At 33.0% G+C, this 20,871-nt stretch overlaps 1 protein-coding gene across 1 annotated transcript; it reads right to left on the bottom strand.

Annotated features, from left to right (window-relative positions):
- Positions 1–5,382: 5,382 nt before the first annotated feature.
- LOC115979143 (60S ribosomal protein L27a-3-like) lies at positions 5,383–6,130 on the bottom strand. Its single transcript, XM_031101107.1, has one exon. The coding sequence runs from the start codon at positions 6,021–6,023 to the stop codon at positions 5,583–5,585; it is 441 nt and encodes a 146-aa protein (XP_030956967.1). The 5' UTR covers positions 6,024–6,130; the 3' UTR covers positions 5,383–5,582.
- Between the last annotated feature and the right edge of the window lie 14,741 nt (positions 6,131–20,871).

The following is a 20,871-nucleotide window of genomic DNA, read 5'->3' as shown; positions in this document are numbered from 1 at the left end:
TAAATTATATCTTACTCTTGATATATCAATGGGTCCCCGGTTTAATCTTTTAGTTATTCATATTTATGAAATTTAATTTCATTAAATATAAACTTTAGTAACTCCTTACTAAAGTGGCAGGCCCTGAATAATCAGTTCCTATTAAACTTATCTTAAGGGGTTACTTCATATCTTTATAGAAAGAGATTATGGATTCCATCTTAAGAATATGTATTCCCTCAACACTACATGCGTTTACCTAATATACTGAGGTTTTGACCATTAAATTATATCTTACTCCTGATATATCAATGGGTCCCCGATTTAATCTTTTAGTTATTCATATTTATGAAATTTAATTTCATTAAATATAAACTTTAGTAACTCCTTACTAAAGTGGCAGGCCCTGAATAATCAGTCCCTATTAAACTTATCTTAAGGGGATACTTCATATCTTTATAGAAAGAGATTATGGATTCTATCTTGAGAATATGTATTCCCTCAACACTACATGCGTTTACCTAATATATTGAGGTTTTGACCATTAAATTATATCTTACTTCTGATATATCAAAGTAACCTACACTTCATGATTGGGTTCACTATCTTCTCATGATTGAGAATCTATGAAATTAGAAGTCGTGAGATTTATTATTCAAGTGACAGTTGTTAATTGAATAATTAATCTTACAGCGGTCCAATTTAATATATCTTACACACTTAAGACACATAAATACATCAACTAAAAGTCTTCACTTCCATGATCAAGACAAACCATCTTAACTGATGTGTTATAGTCTTCGCAAATGAAATGCATAATTTCATCATTGACTACAAACTACATTTTGAGTTTACAAGGAATTTGTAATTTGTATCTTCTATAACTAAATCACATACAATGCATCTCAAGGACTATGATAATGTCCAATTAGTTCATTTACAAATAGTTTTAAATAATTAAACAATTTAATTATTTATAACATGCCAATAAATTGGATTTTAGGGCATAAACCTTAACATACAGCACATGGTTAAACCTAACTAGCACTGTATCTTCAACAAGATCTACACCAATTAACTTAATTTCGCGAGGTTAGGATTAGGGTTGGACTCAGATCAAGAGGGACAAGAATGTTGAGGTAAATGGCAAGGAAACAAAATGGTGCCTAGCTTGGCAGAGTTGATGAAGAAGAGGTACAAGAGTTTGTGAATAAAATATATATATTAAAAAAAAAAAAGTAGTACTTAAATAGAGTAGTAAAAAAAAAAGAGCTCAACGCAAATGGAAGTGAAAAACAAACTGCATTAAGTAGAAAAGTGAGTTTTTTCGTTAAATTTGACTATAATTTTGCTCAGGGCTAGGGCTATAAATGAGCCAAACTTTGTCGAATAGTGCGTGTTTGAGCTTGGCTCATCAATAAAAATCAAATGCTCAAGTTTGGCTCGAGTTTAAGACAAGCCTTAAAACAATGTTTGAACTCAAGCTTGTGAGAATGCCAAAAAGTTTAAGCTTGGCTCGGCTTGGCTTGACTTAATTAATTAGCCAAACCAAGCTTAATTAAGCCAAGCCAAGCTCGAGCTTAATATCAAGCTTAAACTCAAGCTCAAGTTAAGCTTTTTAGCTTGGGATTCAAAAAATTTGCATCATCAAATGCTTATATCACCAAAAATCAAGTAAACAAAAAAAAAAATAAAAAAAAAAATAAATAAATAATACACTCATTTTATCATGCTTCGAATTCCACCCATAATTAGAAATTATTCAAATTACAACTTTACATAATTAAATCCATCCATTTATCATTCATTATCTATAACTTGAGTAATTGTTCAAAATACAATTTTTATATCCAAATTTGTGCTATAATTTTCACAAATCTAAATAAATTAACATTTCAAAATATATATGAATAAACAAGTTATAAATTAACATTCCAAAACATGTGTAATGTCATAATAATGAGTTTATTTAGTAAACATATATCAAGCTATAAACGAGCCAAAGCTCAACATGTTTTGTATCAATCGCTATTGTTCACAAGCTTGTTCACGAACAATTTTTTTTTTGCTTGGGCACGGCTTATTTATCAAACAAGCCTAAAACTAAGGTTCAAACTTGGCTTATTTATAAACAAACGAATATGAACGACCTTTTTATGGAGCCAAGACCGAGTTATTCATGAATGACTTGGTTCCTTTACAACTCTAGCTCAGCCCAACATGAATGATCTAAATAGCATGTTCAAGATGGCATCCCATCACGTGTTTGGTTCTATAATTTGACTAAAATTTTGCTTAGGCCAACTTAAGATTGTTTGGTTCTTTTAGGCAGGTTATGTTATATCCTGCATTACTTTTTCCCCACTTTTCTGATTGGACACCTCCACACAAGCAACGGCAAATTACCAATGCCCTATTGCCCATTCCAACATCACAAACACAATAACTTCACGAGTCCATTATCTAAAAGTACAGAACTATACCAATCCAAATCTAAAAATACAGAATGATATCAATCCAATCATGCCTCATCCCCGTGACATGATTTCTTAATATCACCAAGAACGCAAGAATAATGGTGGAAAAAGCCACAAGTAATTTTTCCAACTTTACACAGTTGGAAAAAATTACTTGTATACAGTCACATGGTCACTGTTTACCAAATGCTAGTAATAAAACATCTTAAGCAGTGTTGGTTAAAAGGAAGGGCGCACTTGTGCGCAAATACCTCTTGGAGCCTAAGTGCAAGTTAGTGCTTGATTGAAAAAAGTTTATATTAATTGTAAATTTTGAAAATCTAACTGTTAGATTGCATGTTTTTTATAATATTTTTTATGTACGTAAAATTTCAAGAAGATCAAAAATCAATTGCTATCTTATCAAGCAAATGTTAAAATTTCAAATTTTTATGATCTAAAATTGTGTATAAAAAATAAGTTTATTTATCGAATAGTAAATAACATTCAATTTGAACGAAATTTAATATGCATATTAAGAACATAAGAAACATGAAATTCAACAGTTAGATTTTCAAAATTTACATATATAATAATTAAAAAAGAAAAAAATATATGAGAAGTGTAAAAAGTTTCTCTCCAAACTAGTTTGACAATAAACTTTGTTCAACTAGATATGAGTCATATCATTTCTTAAATCTCCAATATCCATAATGCCCTATGACAAATTAGTAATATTAGTTAATAATTTAATCACTTAATGACTATAAGTTTATAAGAATTAGTCTATATGTTCAACATCAACCACTAAAGTAACTAAACAATTAGCACAAATATATTATATCATACTTTTTTTTCATGATTGAGCTAAGAATATGAGGACATAGTAATATGGTAATTGATTCCAAGCAAATATCCAAAAGGGGAAAAATAGAATAAGGAGAAGCTGAGAGCCCGTTTGGTTTAGAGATAGCTCAGTTTTTATATCTCAGTTTTCATAACTCAGTTTTCAAAACTCATAACTTAGTTCTCAGTTTTTGAAAACACCTATTTGCTTTTTCTGTTTCCATCACTCTAACTCAAAATTTTGAGTTTTGGGTGATAGAAATAAGTGTTGAAAACCAAGCCAAACACAAAATTTTTTGTGAGACCCCATGTTTTGAGAACTTAATTGTGAAAACGGAGTGATAAGATCCAAAAACCCACTTATCCAAACAGTGGGTTACAATTTCAAAGAGAAAAAAAATCAAGGAAAAAGAAAATTAAATATAGATAAGAACTTAAAGGTTGTGGGTTTCAAGACAAGTTACACTAAAAATATGTCAAATAAATGGTTTATAACAATAATGTCAAAATCTTATAGTTTTAATTCAGTTTTTGATTTTGTTTTTTTTGTTTTTTGAAAAATATAAAAAAGAGCCAAAAAGTGTGCTTCGAGCTTTTTTGAAAAAGCGCCACCAAAGTGTGCTTTAAATGAGCCTAGCTTTTAAGGCAAAAAGCGTTCAAGCCGGCTTCGTGCTTTGAACTAAGCATACCAACAATGATCTTAAGTGAAGCACAAATTTTAGAATGAAAATGACGAGAATGGCAAAAAAATTCATTAGTTGAAAAAAGAAGCCCATGGTTGATAGGCCTCGGTATACTGTGTAGGCTGACAATTTTTCAGGGTAGGTTGACCTAATGGAAGCAAGTGGAAAAGGAGAAGTGAGAGGGATCAATGAAACTTGCGGACTAATCACTAAATAGATACAAATAGGTGCAAATTCTGGCTGATGGATACAACTAAAGGCCACAAGAAAGCAGAGAATTCCTATTAAAGCAAAACTTAAAAATGGCCAAAAGAAAAGAGAGAGCAAAAAGTAATCCAAGGAAAAAAAATATAAAGAGCACAAAACAAGAGGTTGAGAAATGAATTTGAGTATGTAACTATGGCAACAATGAACTTCATATCTTTTAGTTCTATCCCACAAGAAATGCAATACAAAAAATTACAACCTTCAATGGCATGACAATGCATCAGAACTCATGTCACTACATGGAACTTACACTAATTGATGCAGGATATTGAATCCATCACATAACAGTATCACACCCTAATCCAAAAGAACTGTCAGCAAGTCAACATAACATGCCTTCTCCCATTGGAAAGTTACACAAATACCTAATTGGTTTTGAACCCGCAACCTCACCTCCCACTCACATTCTTGAAAAAGGAGGTAACATTTAATAAAGGGCTCATTGAAAAAATGTAGAGAAGGTCTTTAAGAATGGCATGTTAATAAAATAAGAGTCAGAATACACAAAGTGCACATGAGCAACAGTTTCAGAGTAAAAACAAGACAAAAAAGATTGAAATAAGAATTTAAGACACAGAAATAAAGAGACAAATGGGAACAATTCCCCCGAGTTATACGGAAGAAACAATTGACTGGCTAAAAGAGCTTTCTATGGATAAATGCAATTTCATAAATCCATCATTCTAACAAAAACTGCAGCACAACACTTGTAAAACCAAACTCATTACACAACAATCCTTAGAACTTTTTAAGTGCCCAATCCCAATTAAACAAACTCTATATTAATATATTTCTCCACAAATCTGAAACACCATGACCCATGTACCCTAAAGCATATACTCTCACAGGAAAATAAAATCCCCACTCACCAATGCGTCATCATCATCGCATCAATCAACCTGAATCAGATGTGAAACATTAAGAGCCCAACAAAATCCACCAGTACAATATCACAAACCATCTTAATATCTCTACTCAGTACTCACACTCACACTCACCAAACCATAATCATCATCAATCTACCAAAATCAGATATGGAACATTAAGAATCCTAAAAAAACTACCGTATTCATCAATTTCTAGCAACTCAAAACAGCTAATACAAAGCAAAATGAAATCTCATAACATAAAATCACCAAGCCAATAATCCATAACAACAATAAAATATCATATATCATGCATAATAAACCGATTGAATCTACCATTTTTTAAAAATAAAAAAACATATAACAATAATCCCATGATTCAAAACTTTCATTAAACAGATAACAATAATAATACCAAACACGTCTGAAAAGGGTTCGCGAACAAACCAAAATTTTCATATAAGAACCTAAAAAAGTACCGAAACCTAAGCAGTGAGTACCACAGCACCACCAGCCTCCTTGATCTTCTTCTCTGCGATCTTCGAGATGAGCTTGGCTTTAACAACGACAGGCTTGTTCTCGGGAAGAACACCCTTGCCCAAAACCTTGAAGTACCCGAACTGAGTGACATCGATCACAGGAGCGCTGTCGTTGGAGGCCTTGTCCTTGACCTCGTTGGGGAGGAGAGACCAGAGCTTGTCGACGTTAACGATTGGGCAATAGAACTTGTTGCGAAGCTTATGGAAATAGCGCATACCGACTTTGCCGAAGAACCCAGGATGGTACTTGTCGAACAAGATCCGGTGGTGGTGCATGCCTCCGGCGTTTCCGCGACCTCCAGGATGCTTCCTGTGCTTGCCGATACGGCCGTGTCCGGCGCTCACGTGTCCGCGCTTCTTCCTGTTCTTCTTGAAACGTGTCGCCATTGTTGGGATCTCTCGGTCTCTCTGTGCGGTAGGGTTTTCGGCGCGCCTCAGAGAGGGGTGAGAGAGAGAAGAGGGATAGGGTTTGGGGATTTTATGTGAGAAATGAGGGGATTGGTTTTTCGGGGTGACGGATTTGCCCTTAGGGTTTGGGGGTGCGTGGGGGTAGTGGTGGAATTTTGAATGGGTTGAAAATGGAGAGAGTGTTGGGTTGGGCCTGAGAATGGCCGCATTGGATCTTTTTGGTTGGTCCAATTAATATTCGGCTCTGAGTTTCCTAGACCCAATAAAAAGCCCAGATAAAATGATGGAAGGTAGGCTAGCTTTTTGCTCATTGCTCATCTATATATACTATAAAACCTAACTGAAGTTTGGGAGTATTTATATTTTACATTTCGACGTTTCAGAATTTAGATTTTACCCCTTAAAGTTTGGAAGTATCTCTTTAAAGTTTTAGAATTTGGGGGTGTAAAATTCAAACACTCCCAAACTGTAGGGGTTAAAGACCAAATATTGAAATTTTAAGATGTAAAATCCAAATACTCTCAAACTTTAAAAATGTAATTTGCAATTTACCCTAATTTATTTACAAATGTCAAAGTTTAAATTATCTATATATACTATGAAACTGAAACCTTTAACTTTTTGTTGATCTTCTTATATTGTGCTACCTAAGATTTAATTTAATTTAAAAAAAAAAAAAAAAAACAGCCTGACTATTTTACAATATCTCAACCTTTCAACCAAAGCCTCAATGTACGCACAACGATTTGCCTCTCTCTCTCTCTTATTTTCTTCCCACAAAACCATCAAACTACTCCTCCTTCTCCTCACTACTCCGGCCAACCTCTACTCACCAAGTTGAGTTTTTTTTAGTGAACTTGTGGCTTTATGGGTTTAGTATTTAATTGGGTTTTATGAGTTTTGTGTGTTTGTGGTGAAAATTTGAGGTTTTTAATTCAAAGATTTACTGTGTTTGTGAAGGGAATTTGTTAGTGCACTTCCACTCTCATTTAAGTGCTTCTTGCTTGTTTTCACCAATTAAAATTTACAGTGAATTTTAATTGTTTGATTAGCTTAATTTTTACTTTAAATAATTGAAAATTTATGCTTATCACCTTAAATAACCCCTAAATCCTAGATCTCTACAATTGATTTGCATTTGACTTTTTAAATTGATTTGCATTGCATTTAGGCAGTTTGAATTAGAATTCAACTCACATTTTACATATAAAGCTGTATTTATATGTGATGAACACAAGGAAATCAGTAAGGCTGAATGTCTCGGGCGTTGATAATCTCTGTGTTACTTGGAATATCCTGAAAAGATAAAAATCAGAGGAGACCAGGGAGGACCGGTCGAGAATCCTCCGATGGTAAAGACAGTATTTCTTGGAATTCCAATTTGTGTGGAAGTGTCTAAATGCCTTACCTTCCCGTAGAAGAGCCCTTATATAGTGCTGTCTAAGGCAGTTACTTCTCCTCCCGTTGTGGAGTTCAGAAGACTCGGTGGTAACTTCCATAACCGTCATGGAAGTTACCTTATTTGGCCTCTGTTTTCCACAACCACTTACTGGGGAAGTAGTTTTGTAGCTTGACAGGAAAACAGAGGTCGTCTTGAGTACATATTCAAGGATCACGTTCAAGATGCAAGGTGCTCGTCCAACCTACTTCACAGACGGACGAGCTTATCCTTGGACGAACATGATCTAAGCTAGTCAACTCTTCCTTAGGACGAGCCATATGGACGAATTTCAGGAGTTGGTTTATTTCATAACACCATCAATATGAAAACCATTTTACTAAATTTAGTTAGTTGTATTTTGATTCAAAATTCAGACAGTTCAAAACAATGTGTACATTTTTTTTTATTATAAAATTTTGTTCTTCTTAATTGTTGTTAAACAATATATTTATATATTGGTTGGCTGCTGCATCATTATGTCAAAGAAGTCTCTCCAATTGAAATTTTGGCAGCCACATCTATTGCCCTAATTTTGAATATCACATAATAACACGTATAAGCTACAATATCTATAATGTGTGAGTGGTGATTGAAGTCTGCTAGGTTTTTTATAGTTATTACAAAGCCAACAAAAAAAAATTGTTGACATTTGGTTAGATGTTGTGCAAACATGATTTATTTTGTATTAAGAAACTGTCAACAAAACCAAGACACTAAATCATTATTTTGTAATAGATTACAATGTAATCATTTATGAAAAGAGAACTTAGTACTTTTAAAAAAAATTTCAAAGTCATCTACAATTGAACATGTAATAATTGTCGCAATGATGTCCCATTTCAATGAATAACATCATAGCATCTATAAAAAAAACCCTCATCTTCCTTTTTGTTATGAAAGTTAGTTTTGATGATATTCATTACTGAAAATTCTCATATTGTAGATTTTACTCTGTCTTCTCTCGTTTAGGTTGCTTAGACGCATTCAATTTTTTGTGTGTGTCTTTGATGTGTGCATCTGCTACAGGGTAAGGGCAAAATTATTTTATTTAAAAATTTTTAAGTGTTGGGTTGTTTATTTTGGGTAAAATTGGTTAATAGGGATTTTGTCTTTTTTAGCATCGCTATTGGTAATTTTTGTTGCTGTACTAATTTTTTTGGGGTTTTTTAATTTATTTTCAAATTATAGATCTAAGATAGTAAACTTTTCAAATGATAAGTCATACAAAGTTGAAATCCAAAACCTTATGATTAATAAGTATTATTTTCCTTAATTTTCATTTAATCTTTAATTTTTTTTTTAAATTACTGTCTCAATTTTTTTTTTTATAATTATATCCCACAGTGAGTCAATGATGAAGAAAATTCATTTATTCTCATATACGTTATTGGTAGTACAAATATTTGTGTGTGTATATGTATGAAAAAAAAAAAAAAAAAAAAAAAAGAGAGAGAGACAATGAATATGTTTCTAAAAAAATAAATATGGAAATATAAAATATAACTATAGATTCCAATGATGAAGGAAATTATTTTTTCTGCCAAATTTATTATTGATCGTCTAAGTAAGAATAAAAGATTGAAAAAAGTAACATTGGATATAAAAGTATGTTCTTATGTCAAATTTTTCTTAGACATTTTGGGAAGTCCAAGTTAGAGAAAAAATACTCATAATTAACAAGAAAAACATGTAGCATCTAAAATATTACTATATATCCCATTTAAATATAAATAAATCTTCTCAAATCTCCCTTAATTTGCTAAATAGGAGATGGTGGATATATAATTGTAGAATATTACCTTCGTGTAGATTAACAGTTGAAATCTTCTTTTTAGTTTTCATTTAACTTGATTCATATGTAAAGCTTTTATATAAATTTTTATTAAGCAATGAAATTTTTGAAATAGACACCATAAGGTTTAAAAGTTATTATCTGTAAAAAAATATATATATATATATATATATATATATATATAACACTCATTATATTTCTTAAGAAATTTACATTATATTTTTAATAATTACAAATTTATAAATAAAATAAAATAAAATAAAAACCATGCGAAGCATAGCTTAACAACTAATTAGATCTAAAGAATTAATAGCCCAGAAAAGATAAAACTCTTTTAAAGTTGTAAAATGTGTAACTTGAACTCATCTCATATATATTGAATTTTTTTTTTTTTCAAAATGCCAAATTATTGGTATGCAAACATTTTTCTTATGGGAAATGCTAACGAATGCTCTTAGGGCACTGATTAAAAATCCAGTTAAAGAAAGTCTTTATGGGGAAAAAAAAAAACAATTAATATTTTGATAGCTTTTTTCATTTCCTATAAAAGTGATATCAAAACTTTTTTTAATTGGATTCTTAACCAATGTCCTAAGGGCACTTGTTCACATTTCCCTTTTCTTATTATTGTCAAGTTATTGGCATTTGACAATGACAAGTTATTAAGGCCAATATTCAACATGCATGAATTTCATTATCGTAGGAATGTTAAGATTATTATGCGCTAACCATTAAGATATTGGTCCTTTTTGTCTCTTATTGTTTGAGCAATTTTAACTTGCATCTCCTTTCTATTATGGCCCAACAATTTATCTATAAGAATAGGCTACATCATAATAGATATGGATAAGTCAAGGACTACAATAAATTTATTCATAATCTTAGTCTACTAAATCAAGTAGACTTATTTGAATATAGCAATATTTTACAACTTTAATGTATAACATAATGTTAGGCCACATTATTCTAACATATATAGTAGTGCATGTTGCCAAGAGAATCAATTAGGAGGACAAATCGAGGCGTTAAAGTTGCAAACACGTTGACTAGGAATTCCAGGTGGAGGGAAAACAGAGCAATCTCCTATTCCACCTTTGTGTCGTTGACTACATAACTTGACACAATGTTAGGAGCTTTACAAAATGCTGATGATGGCATGAGGAATTGAAGTGCTTAGACAACATCAGGCCAGTCACATGGCTCAATGTTTTCTCAAGACACTAATGGCTCCTCGTGCCTATCTAGTGAAGCTCCTAATTGCTCTTTGAGGGGGACAAGCCTAGTCTCCCTGCTGGATTCAGATTGATGAGCATGATGAGGGGTAACATGTGGAGGCACCTTTCTCTACATGATGCCCCAAGGCCATGGCAGAAGAGGGGCATGGTGGGCAGAGATGGTTTTGGTGATGATGGGCAGCAACAGGTGGTGCTCACCCTATGTGATAGTGCATGGCATGGTGGCTTGGCTAGTGGTTGCTTTGTATGTAGGCTTAGTGGCCTGGGTGCAAGGCAGTGCTGGGTTGCTGCGATGATGATATGCTGTGCAAGGCATTGGGTTGGTTGGTAGCATAATGCATGGACTTGTATGAGTATGCTGATGGCAATTACTTGGTGTGTTGCACATGGACATGTTGTGTGGGTTGTGATGCTGATGAGAAGGGCTTGAGCAGAGAGTCAAGACTTCTAAAATGTGATGGAAATATTATTTGTGGGCTTCTGGAGCATGGACAGAAGCCCCATGATGATGTGCTGAGTAATGGGCTGGCATGTGCAAAGTTTGCAGTAGCAGTTATCGGCAGTTACCAAGCAATTCTTGGCTTTGTGGATGTTCAAACCTACTATGTAGGGGCTGGAAACGTGGAAAGCAGGTCAAGACAGCATCAGTTTAAGGTGTCCTAAGTTAGACCATATGTGGTAGCAAGTCCTGTACAAGGGGTAGTTACTTGGCAATAACTGCTGTGACAGTTAATTCTGTATATTTATCCTAGGCTGTTGGGATTACCAACAGCGGAGTGTGTAATTTTGCTTAGAGAATTTCGTGTGTATTCTCCAGACTTCCTTTGCACTTGATATTGAGTAATAAAGGTTGGGGTTGGTACCCTGTAAATACTGTGTGTGCTGTATGTGTGTGTGTGTGTGTGTGTGTGTGAATTCCCTTGATAATTCTGTTCTGAGTGTTCCTACAGTGTGTGTGTGTGGAGTGTTGGCTGAGACTAAGGGTCCGTTTGGATTGAGCTTATTGTTGCTGAAACTGAAAACTGAAAACTGAAAACACCGTAGCAAAATAATTTCTAAATGTGTGAATAGTGTCGTGCAACTCATTTTTAATATTTTTTAATGTATGAACAGTGCTGCTACAGTGACGAACAGTGCATGAACAGTGATATTTGTCTCTCCCTTAAACGCGAGAAAGCAAAAAAAAAAAAAGAAAACGTGACGCGGGATTCAGTGAAAACGCTGAATCCAAACCCACACTAAGTCAGTGGGCTTAGTGCCATCATAGGCAGAAAATTTAAGAGAAAAATTGACCCTGTGACAATTGGTATCAGAGCCAGATTGCAATGTCTTCGGACACCAAGGCAAGGGTGACTATCTTGGAGAACATTCTTGGAGTTCCTAGAGAGGGGGAACAACTTTCTGTGTGTGACAGACTAGATGCTGTTTCTGTAGAAACTGCTATTGTGAGGAATGATCTTGCAGAACAAAGAAATTGCTGCTGTTGTAAGGTTCAACTATTTCGATTGTAACTACATAATTAGGACCTTAGCAAATAATAATTTAGATTTTTTTGGGACAAAAATGAAAGAAGAATGACACAAATCAAAATTCACCTTAATGGGACAAGAATAATAAAATATTGATTGAAATAGTTACCGCAATTGATCACAGATTCACAATGAGGACAAGAAAGAAGTAAAAGATAAAATGTTTTGTCCATGTACCAAGAAAGATTCATAAACCTATGAAAAAGGGGTAATTGTGTCTTTATGAATCTATAGAATCAATATATGGTGGTTGTAGTTTTCATTGTTGCACAATTCTTAATTTTCATAGAAGAATATTCAACTTTGACAATTGCAATGAGTTGAGTATTTGAGTGTTGGCTAATTTTATGACAAATTTTAGCCTTTTAGGGCACGAACAATGTTATTGAAGGGGTGTTATTTGGTTGAGCATTGAAACATTCTATCCACTAGGTGAGACTGAAGACCTCGGTTAAGCAAAAACTTGTAATCTGTTAAGCAAAATTGAAGTTTGGACAAAAAGTATCATCAGTGATTTGCTCGATACATAGTCAAGTGAACCCCTATTTTGGAAAGAACCAACTTGGCTTCCCACGGTTGTTTTTGTAGCCACCTCAGGCCCAAACCCTACTTGCATTTAAACCTTATTTAAGCCCTAATTATTAGAGAAGATGACAATTGGAAAAATATAGAGAAAATCCATTATAACAACTCTTCATAGAGTATCCTTAAGAGTTTTATTATTCTAGCAATAAGATCACCTACATTGTGTTGGCGCTTGATTAAAAGAACAATAGAGACAAATCCAAATTTTCGAGACGCTGTTAGAGTGGTGTAGAGATTAATCTCCAAGCAGCAATTATTTGTGAAACAAATTGTGTAAAAGACACAAAATAAGAGTCTATAGTTGCTAACAAAAGTGGGGAGATCAGGTACAGTGTCAAACTAAATGTATGAGAAATGTCAGGCCAAAATTGGAAATTATCACCGTTTGCCAAACAATATAATTAGTAGGCATTGTTTTCAATCTATATTTTTTACTAACATCTGGAGTCTAAAAGGCTCGATTTTAGACTATAAATTGAGTCTTTGAGGGTCAGTTTTCATGTTTTGATCGGGTCTAAGTTGGCACTTTTTCCACGTGGCATCCACTTGGAAATTTACATCTGCAACATTTATAGTGCAAATATTTTCAAGTGTCCGGAGTGGTATTGGTACCCAGACCCAGACCCAGACCCAGATTGTCCTTCTCCTTATTCTTCAACAAAACAAACAAAAGTCATTCTTTCCCCATCTTCCTCTCATCCTCTTCTTCTCCCACTCTCCTTTCTCAAACTTCCAAAGCCCCAAAAAACCCAAGAACAAAATCCAAAATAAAAACTAATCGAATTGGAAACCCAAACCCAAAAATCAAAAAAATACACTCTGACCACCGCCTGGGTCGTGCTCGCCTGGGTTGCATAGCCTAACGGCTTAGTTGGCGGTGAAGGGAGCGATAAGTGGGCCGCTGAGCTATCCACAATTGAGAGACAAGAAATTCATATGAAGAAGACAAAGCTTATTAACAGTTTTAGGGACTCGATTTCCAGGTGGTCACCACGTGGATAAAATGCCACATCAGACGTGATCAAACCATGGAAATCGAGTCTTTGAAACTCGATTTATAGGTCCTAAATCGAGCCTTTTAGACTCGAGATGTTAGTAAAAAATATAGTTTGAAAACAGTGTTTACTAATTATATTGTTTGGCAAATAGTGATAATTTCCAATTTTGGCCGAAATGTCATGTTAGTAGAAGTCTAAACCATAGCAACCCCTTACTAGTGAATTTGCTTTTTAGGCTTGGCCATTGAAGTGTTTTTACGTTGGTAATATTTCTTCAACGGTTTTCACTTCATGGACAAATATTGCCTCGTGTGATTTTGATTATGCTTATTTGTTCATTATTTGATTATTTTGGAATGTGTGCTAATAACTACCTTGAGTCATAATTTAACTAATTCATTAAAATTGATAAGTGAACTATAATGGGTCTAAACAATGTTTTTTGAAAATGAAATGCATTTGATGAACAACATAAAGGGCTTGAGTTTCACCTATGCTAATCATAAACCTACGCAAAGCAAGAAAATTTTGAATAATTGTTTTTTGGTTAGTAAAAAATAAAAATAGTAGATAAGACTTATAATGTTAGTTCTAAACCCGTTCTTAAAATGATGTAATTACTTTATAACAAAGTATATAGTTGATACCAAGTATTATAATTTTTTTTCTCAAAAAAAAAAAAAAAAATTATATGGCATAATGCAATAAGGTTTTTTTTTTTTTTTTTTTTTTTTTTTAATAAGGAAACATAATTCATTTTACTTTTTATTATTATTGTAGGGGCAAAGGCCCAAAATCATGAAATGGGTCTTGGGCCCCATACGGGAAGATTAGCCATGTTCGAGGAGAGGAAGTGGATGCCAAAAGGGCTCACAGCCCAGCTCTCATGGATAGGGAGACATTTAAAGGACGGTCCGAGGAGAAACGCCTCCTCGGACGTGATGAGTATGACTCAAATATGCACTCTGTCTACTAGAAGGACCCACCCCACAGACATTAGTAGCAAGGATAAGTCCCATAGACCCGTAGGAAAGAAGGAAACGTAAGGTGTCCAAGGAGGGGCAGTTGCTGCCGCATTAAATGCGTTGCAACTACTTTTCTGGCCGCATAAAGGACCTGTGAATAATGCTGTCTTGGCCACCACAACTCACAGAAGGCTGAAAGGGGGTGTCCGATGGGATAAGTACTTAAGTAAGGGTCTAGATGATCAACAAGTGTAAGGCCACGATGGCTTCAAGAAGACTTTATAAGAAAGGGAGTCCCCATGAGGAAAGGGGGACAGAAAAAGGAAGGAGAACGAAGGAACAGTACAAACAATCGTAATCTTCAAACAGGGACCAGTATATATTCATCTCATCTCCTTGGACTTAGAATCTATGGATATTAATGTGCTTCACTTGTATTCAACTGTTGTATAGCCCAATATTAATCACTGTCCACTTTGCTAAGGCCTAGTTCTATAGCCCACTCTCTACAAATTCATTATTTCTGGGCTCTTTGGACCAAGACCCCATACCTCTTGGGCTTGGGCCCCAAATTGTGACCCTACAATTATATATGGCTAGATATTTTTATAAATAATGTAATGTGTGGTCGAAATTTGTTTCCAGTACTTCTTAAAATGATTCATCCTTTCTATAAATCTTGAATGACCTAAAGAGAGAGTAGATATACGTAAATCTATTACTTATACACACACACACATGTACATATATAAAAGACTTTAATAACACAAGAAAATTATAATTTTATTAAGAATAGGAATGGACCCAGGATTTTAAACTAGTGGGGACCAGAGTATATATATATAAAATAAAATAAAATATAAAAAAAACTCTATATAGACATCCATATAATATTAAAAAAATTATAAATACACAAAATTGTTGTTTTTAAATATATTAAGATGCAATTGTCTACCTAAAAAGATAAAAATAAAAATAAAATAATGTTTCTTTTAATACTAGGCTGGCTATGATTTTTTTTTTTCCCTTTGAAGTTAGAGCATTCACAGTAGTAATGCTAAAAATTTTAGCTTTTAATACCTCAAAAAGTTATTTTATCTATTTTATCACCTCACTTTATAATACATCAAATATCAAATGTTCTATTTTTTTATCACTTCATTTAAAATAATATAAACAGCTCATTAAAATAATAAGGAAGAGAGAGAATTTGAGTTTTTTAATTGAAGGAAGAAATATAATCTTAATAAAATATTTTATTTTATTTTTAACAACTTGCTACAGTCAACTGGTATTTATACTAGTTTATTGTAGTTGCAAAAAAATTAGATTTAACTTCTCCAATAACATATGATTTTTTTGTTCTTTGGTGGTAAAATAGTTTCTTTTTTTTGCTAAAATACAATCACCATTGTGAATATTTTTATTGTTTTTATAAGTTTTTAGGTTAAATAGTTGCTATTTGGGCTAATCTAACTAAACTAATTGGGGAGAAGGGGGCCCAACTACAAAAGTGAAACATAGAATGACTAAAAAAAAAGATTGGAACTAGGGGGGCCCAAGCTCCTACCTGAGTCTGTTCCTGATTAAGAACCTACGAACGCTAAGCTAAAAATGAGACATAATTGTCAATAAAGCAGCAATTTTTTCCACACTAATCTCTCCTCCCAAAGCATCATCAAAGTGGACCATTGGAGTGGACTAAATGAAAAAAGTTTACAATACACCAAATATCAAATATTCTTTTTTTATTTTATTTTATAATTTCATTTAAAATAATATACACAAAAAATAATAAGGAATAGAGAGAATTTGAGTTTTATAATTGAATGAAGAGATATAATCTTAATAAAATATTTTATTTTATTTTTAACAACTTGCTACAGTCAATTGGTATTTATACCAGTTTTCTATAGTTACAAAAAATTTAGCTTTAGCTTCTCTAATAACACATAATTTTTTTGTTCTTTGGTGGTTTAAGGACTCGTGTTGCAGCCCAAGCCCAAGTTATATGATCTTGGCCCAGTGAGCCCAGTACAATGAATTTGTAGAGAGTGAGTCAAAGAACTAAGCCTTGGTGAGTTGGACAACGGCTAGTACTGAATTGAATGACAATCAAACACAAATAAGAGATTATGATATCAATGAACTTACAGTTTGAGGAGGTTTTACTTTTATAAATTGATCACAATTGTGTACAAGTGCAATTTAGATTGCTACAATATTCTCTCTGATGAATTTTTCGATCTTTTCTCATAGAGGGTCTCCCACATTATATAGCTCCCTTGGGATCATCTTGATCCTACACTTGTTGATCATTTGAGCCCTTACTTGAGTGTCTGTCCCATCAGACACCCTCTTTGGCTTCCTGTGGGTGGTGGTAACCAAGACAGCACTGTTCAGGGGTCTTCTTCACATATATGCGGTCAGAAAAGTAGCTGCAATGCATTTAATGCGGTGGCAGCAGCTTTCCCTTAGATATTTTTGGGTTTCCTTCATTCTCGTATGTTCATGAGGCACGGCCCTATCCCTGGAGCCTCCTGGAGGGTCACTCTAATTGCTAAAATACATATTTGAGCTGCATTCATCATATCCGAGGAGGAGTTCCTCCTCGGACCACCTTCCATTCATTCCTTACTCATGAGACTAAGGAACCCCTCATAACTATTTGTCCCTCTTCGGACCATTCAACTTCCTCAGACAAAGCCCAAGGCCCAATATATGATTTTGGGCCCTTATCCCTACAGGTGGTAAAATAGTTTTTTTTTTTTTGCTAAAATACAATCATCATTATGAATATTTTTATTTTTTTTATAAGTTTTTGGGTTAAATAATTGTTATTTGGGTTAGGCTAGATAGATTGATTAGGGAGAAGGGGGCCTAACTACAAAAGTGAAATATAGAATGACTAAAAATAAAGATTGGAACTAAGGGGGCCCAGGCCCCACCTGGGTTTGATCCTGATTAAAAACCTACCAACATTAAGCTTAAAATGAGACATAACTGTCAATAAAGCAACTATTTTTTCTACAAAAATCTCTCCACCCAATGCATCATTAAAGTGGGCCATTGAACTGGACTAAATGACAAAAGTTTACAATACACCAAATATCAAATGTTTTATTTTTTTTATCACTTCATTTAAAATAATATAAATAACTCATTAAAATAATAAGGAAGAGAGAGAATTTGAGTTTTTTAATTGAATGAAGAGATATAATCTTAATAAAATATTTTATTTTATTTTTAACAACTTGCTGCAGTCAACCGATATTTATACCAGTTTATTGTAATTGTAAAAAATTTAGCTTTAACTTCAATCATCATTGTGAATATTTTTATTATTTTTGTAACTTTTTGGGTTGGACAGTTGTTATTTGGGTTAGGCTAACTAAACTGATTTGGGAGAATGGGGCCCGACTACAAAAATGAAATATAGAATGACTAAAAAAAAAATTTGGACCTAGGGGGGCCCGGGTCCTCACCTGGGTCTGTCCCTGATTAAGAACCTACCTACATTAAGCTAAAAATGAGACATAACTGTCAATAAAGCAGCTATTCTTTCTACACAAATCTCTCCTCCCAAAGTATCATCAAAGTGGACCATTGAATTGGACCAAATGACTGAAGTGGATCAAAATAGATTGAATACATTGAACTAAATCGAAATGCTATGCTAATATGACTCATCAAGAGCTTGTCAACAATAAATACTTTTTAAATATTATATAGATGATTACAACATCCCACCTACACTTGATCTACAGGAAAAATGACATGCATTTCCCCCAATGTAGAGTTCGTATGATAGCTTGTGTACAATTACAAAGGAAAGAAAACTAGGTACAATTTTTTAGATGTTATATCTTATGTTGCTACTTAATTAATAGTATAGTTAATTTTTCCATATCATTATTGTGGATTAATTATAGGTGGTGAATGATAACATGGAAAGTATAACTACTTTAAGATACTAGGCTCATAGATTAAGAATTATTATCAGTAAGAGTTGCTTTGACAATTTGAGTAATGAAACCAGTGGATTTTTTTTTTTTTTTTTTTTTGATAGTCAAGATTATAATATGCTCACACACGTGCTAAAAATAACATGGACTTGGTTTGGTTAGGTGTTTTGGGAGTTTAAAATAGCGTTTTTAAAACCAAAAACTCTGTTTTGCAACCATAATTCCTTATAATTTTTTTACAAACGTTCATCTTAAACTCAAAACACAATTTTCGAATAGCTTATACAAACACACCTAGGAAAATTTTTAGGTACTCTCGGAATATCATAAATGCGTACACCCTTCTCTCATATGAATGGTGGGTCCAACCATGAATTTAATTAGTGGGACCCATCACTCATGTGAGAGGAGAGAGTACGCATTTATGGTACTCTGGGAGTACAAAATAATTTCCCACACACCTATGATCTAAACTTGTAGAAAGAGCGCTAATAATAGTAAGGAGTCCCGCTTTAGCTTCCAAAAAAAAAAAAAAGGAGAGTCATCGTGAACATCAACATTAATCCAAGCATGAGTGACCTTTCTTGGATGATCTCGACTAATATCTGTTAGGTAGACAATGTTAGACCACATAGCAACAAGTTAAAATCCAATTTACACCTCAAAAATGAGTAAGTCTAATTAAATTTGACAAACTATTCACAAGTCAATTTCCTCTAAAGAACAACATTATTGGCTAAGTTCCATCATGTAAAAAAATGGTTGAATTAGAGAGCTGATGTTCGTTTAATCATCCACCATCCACGTTAGCCATGCAACTAATTTTATTTTGTATTAATACTTTTGACTAAATATGTAATATGTAATATGTAATATGTATAAATATTTTTTCATGTCATTATTATTAATCCTAATATATTTAGTTGTCTGGTAAAAATCAATATTTAATTTTTTTAATTATAACATATTTTTAGTATTTATGATTAGAAACAAAGCCAAAATGGCCAAATACCACTATTTGGCAATTCGAGTTTCACAAACTCGAGTTCCACGAAAAATAGCCACCAATTTTTTATGTAACTCGAGTTCCAAGAACTCGAGGTTCATAAAAAAATAGTATGGCAAACTTGAAAACTATTTTTTCAAAGAACTCAAGTTTCTGGAACTCGAGTTGCATAGCAAACTCAAGTTCCAAAAGAGTAGTACATCCATATAAATTTTCAAAACAAAGGTAGATCTTTACATATTTTGTCAAATAGTGGTATTTGACCATTTTAGCCTTAGAAATAGTGTCAAAGTATGTCAGGGATGGAGCCACGATTTTAAGTTAAGGGGGGTGACTCTGGCCTCTAACTCGACAGCTTCTTAGCCACTGAGGTTCTTTTTTTTTTTTTTGAGTTTTTGATGTGTGCGTTTACTGAATAAAGACAAAATTGTTCTGTTTAAAACTGTTTAAAGGGCCAATTGTTTATTTAAGTAAAATTGGTTAATTAAACTTAATTTTTATTAGCTTTGCTATTGGTGATTTTTGTTGTTGCACAAATGTTTTTGGGCTAGTATATATTTTTTTTAGAATTTAGTTCTATAAAATTTTTAATGGCCTTTAAATTGAGGAAAATGCTAGAAGTATATTACTGATATAGTGAGTGATTATTTGTAAGTAAAAAAGTGATGTGAGTGATAAGTTCAGACACTAATATCTTTTTAAAAAAATTTGGGGGGGGGGGGGGGGGATTGCCCCCATAGTCAATACATGCCTCCGTCCATGAACTATGTTGATTTAAATTTTGTTATCCTCTTTTCAACAAAACAATCAAATATTGAACAAAACCCTATTCAATTAGATTTGATTTTTTTAAAAAAAATCTAAAAAAATTAGGTATTTTTTTAAAAAAAATCTTTAAATTGAATATAACTTAATAATTAAATATGTAAGATAATTTTTTTTGTTGAATTTATTTATGATTGCATGGATTTTAACAACCACAAAAAATTATTTTAAAAATTATGTGATTGATTTTATTTTTGTTTAGAATAAGAAGTAAATTTTTCCTTTTTTTTTTTTTTTTTTTGGGTCGACTATCTATAACACCGTAAATAATACTAGCCTCAGCACATGCACTTTGTGCAATGAGGTTTTTTTTCTTTTTTTTTTAGTATCATAATTTTTCATTCATTCATCTCTTTTTGTGTACTGAAATCTCTGTGGTGAATTTAAGTTTGCTGAATGCTTAAGAAAATTTCTATTCAAAAAAAAAAAAAAAAAATAGGGTTTGTGAAAAGGATAAGAAATACATAGGGAAAATAGAGTGTGAAT

This window comes from Quercus lobata, chromosome 3 (genome assembly GCF_001633185.2).
Source record: "Quercus lobata isolate SW786 chromosome 3, ValleyOak3.0 Primary Assembly, whole genome shotgun sequence".
In the NCBI taxonomy this organism is placed as follows: domain Eukaryota; kingdom Viridiplantae; phylum Streptophyta; class Magnoliopsida; order Fagales; family Fagaceae; genus Quercus; species Quercus lobata.
This window is presented reverse-complemented; position numbering and strand designations above follow the sequence as displayed.

Bases quoted from the DNA above. Each gene is read 5' to 3' on its own strand.
- LOC115979143 (XM_031101107.1), bottom strand. From the start codon at position 6,023: ATGGCGACACGTTTCAAGAAGAACAGGAAGAAGCGCGGACACGTGAGC.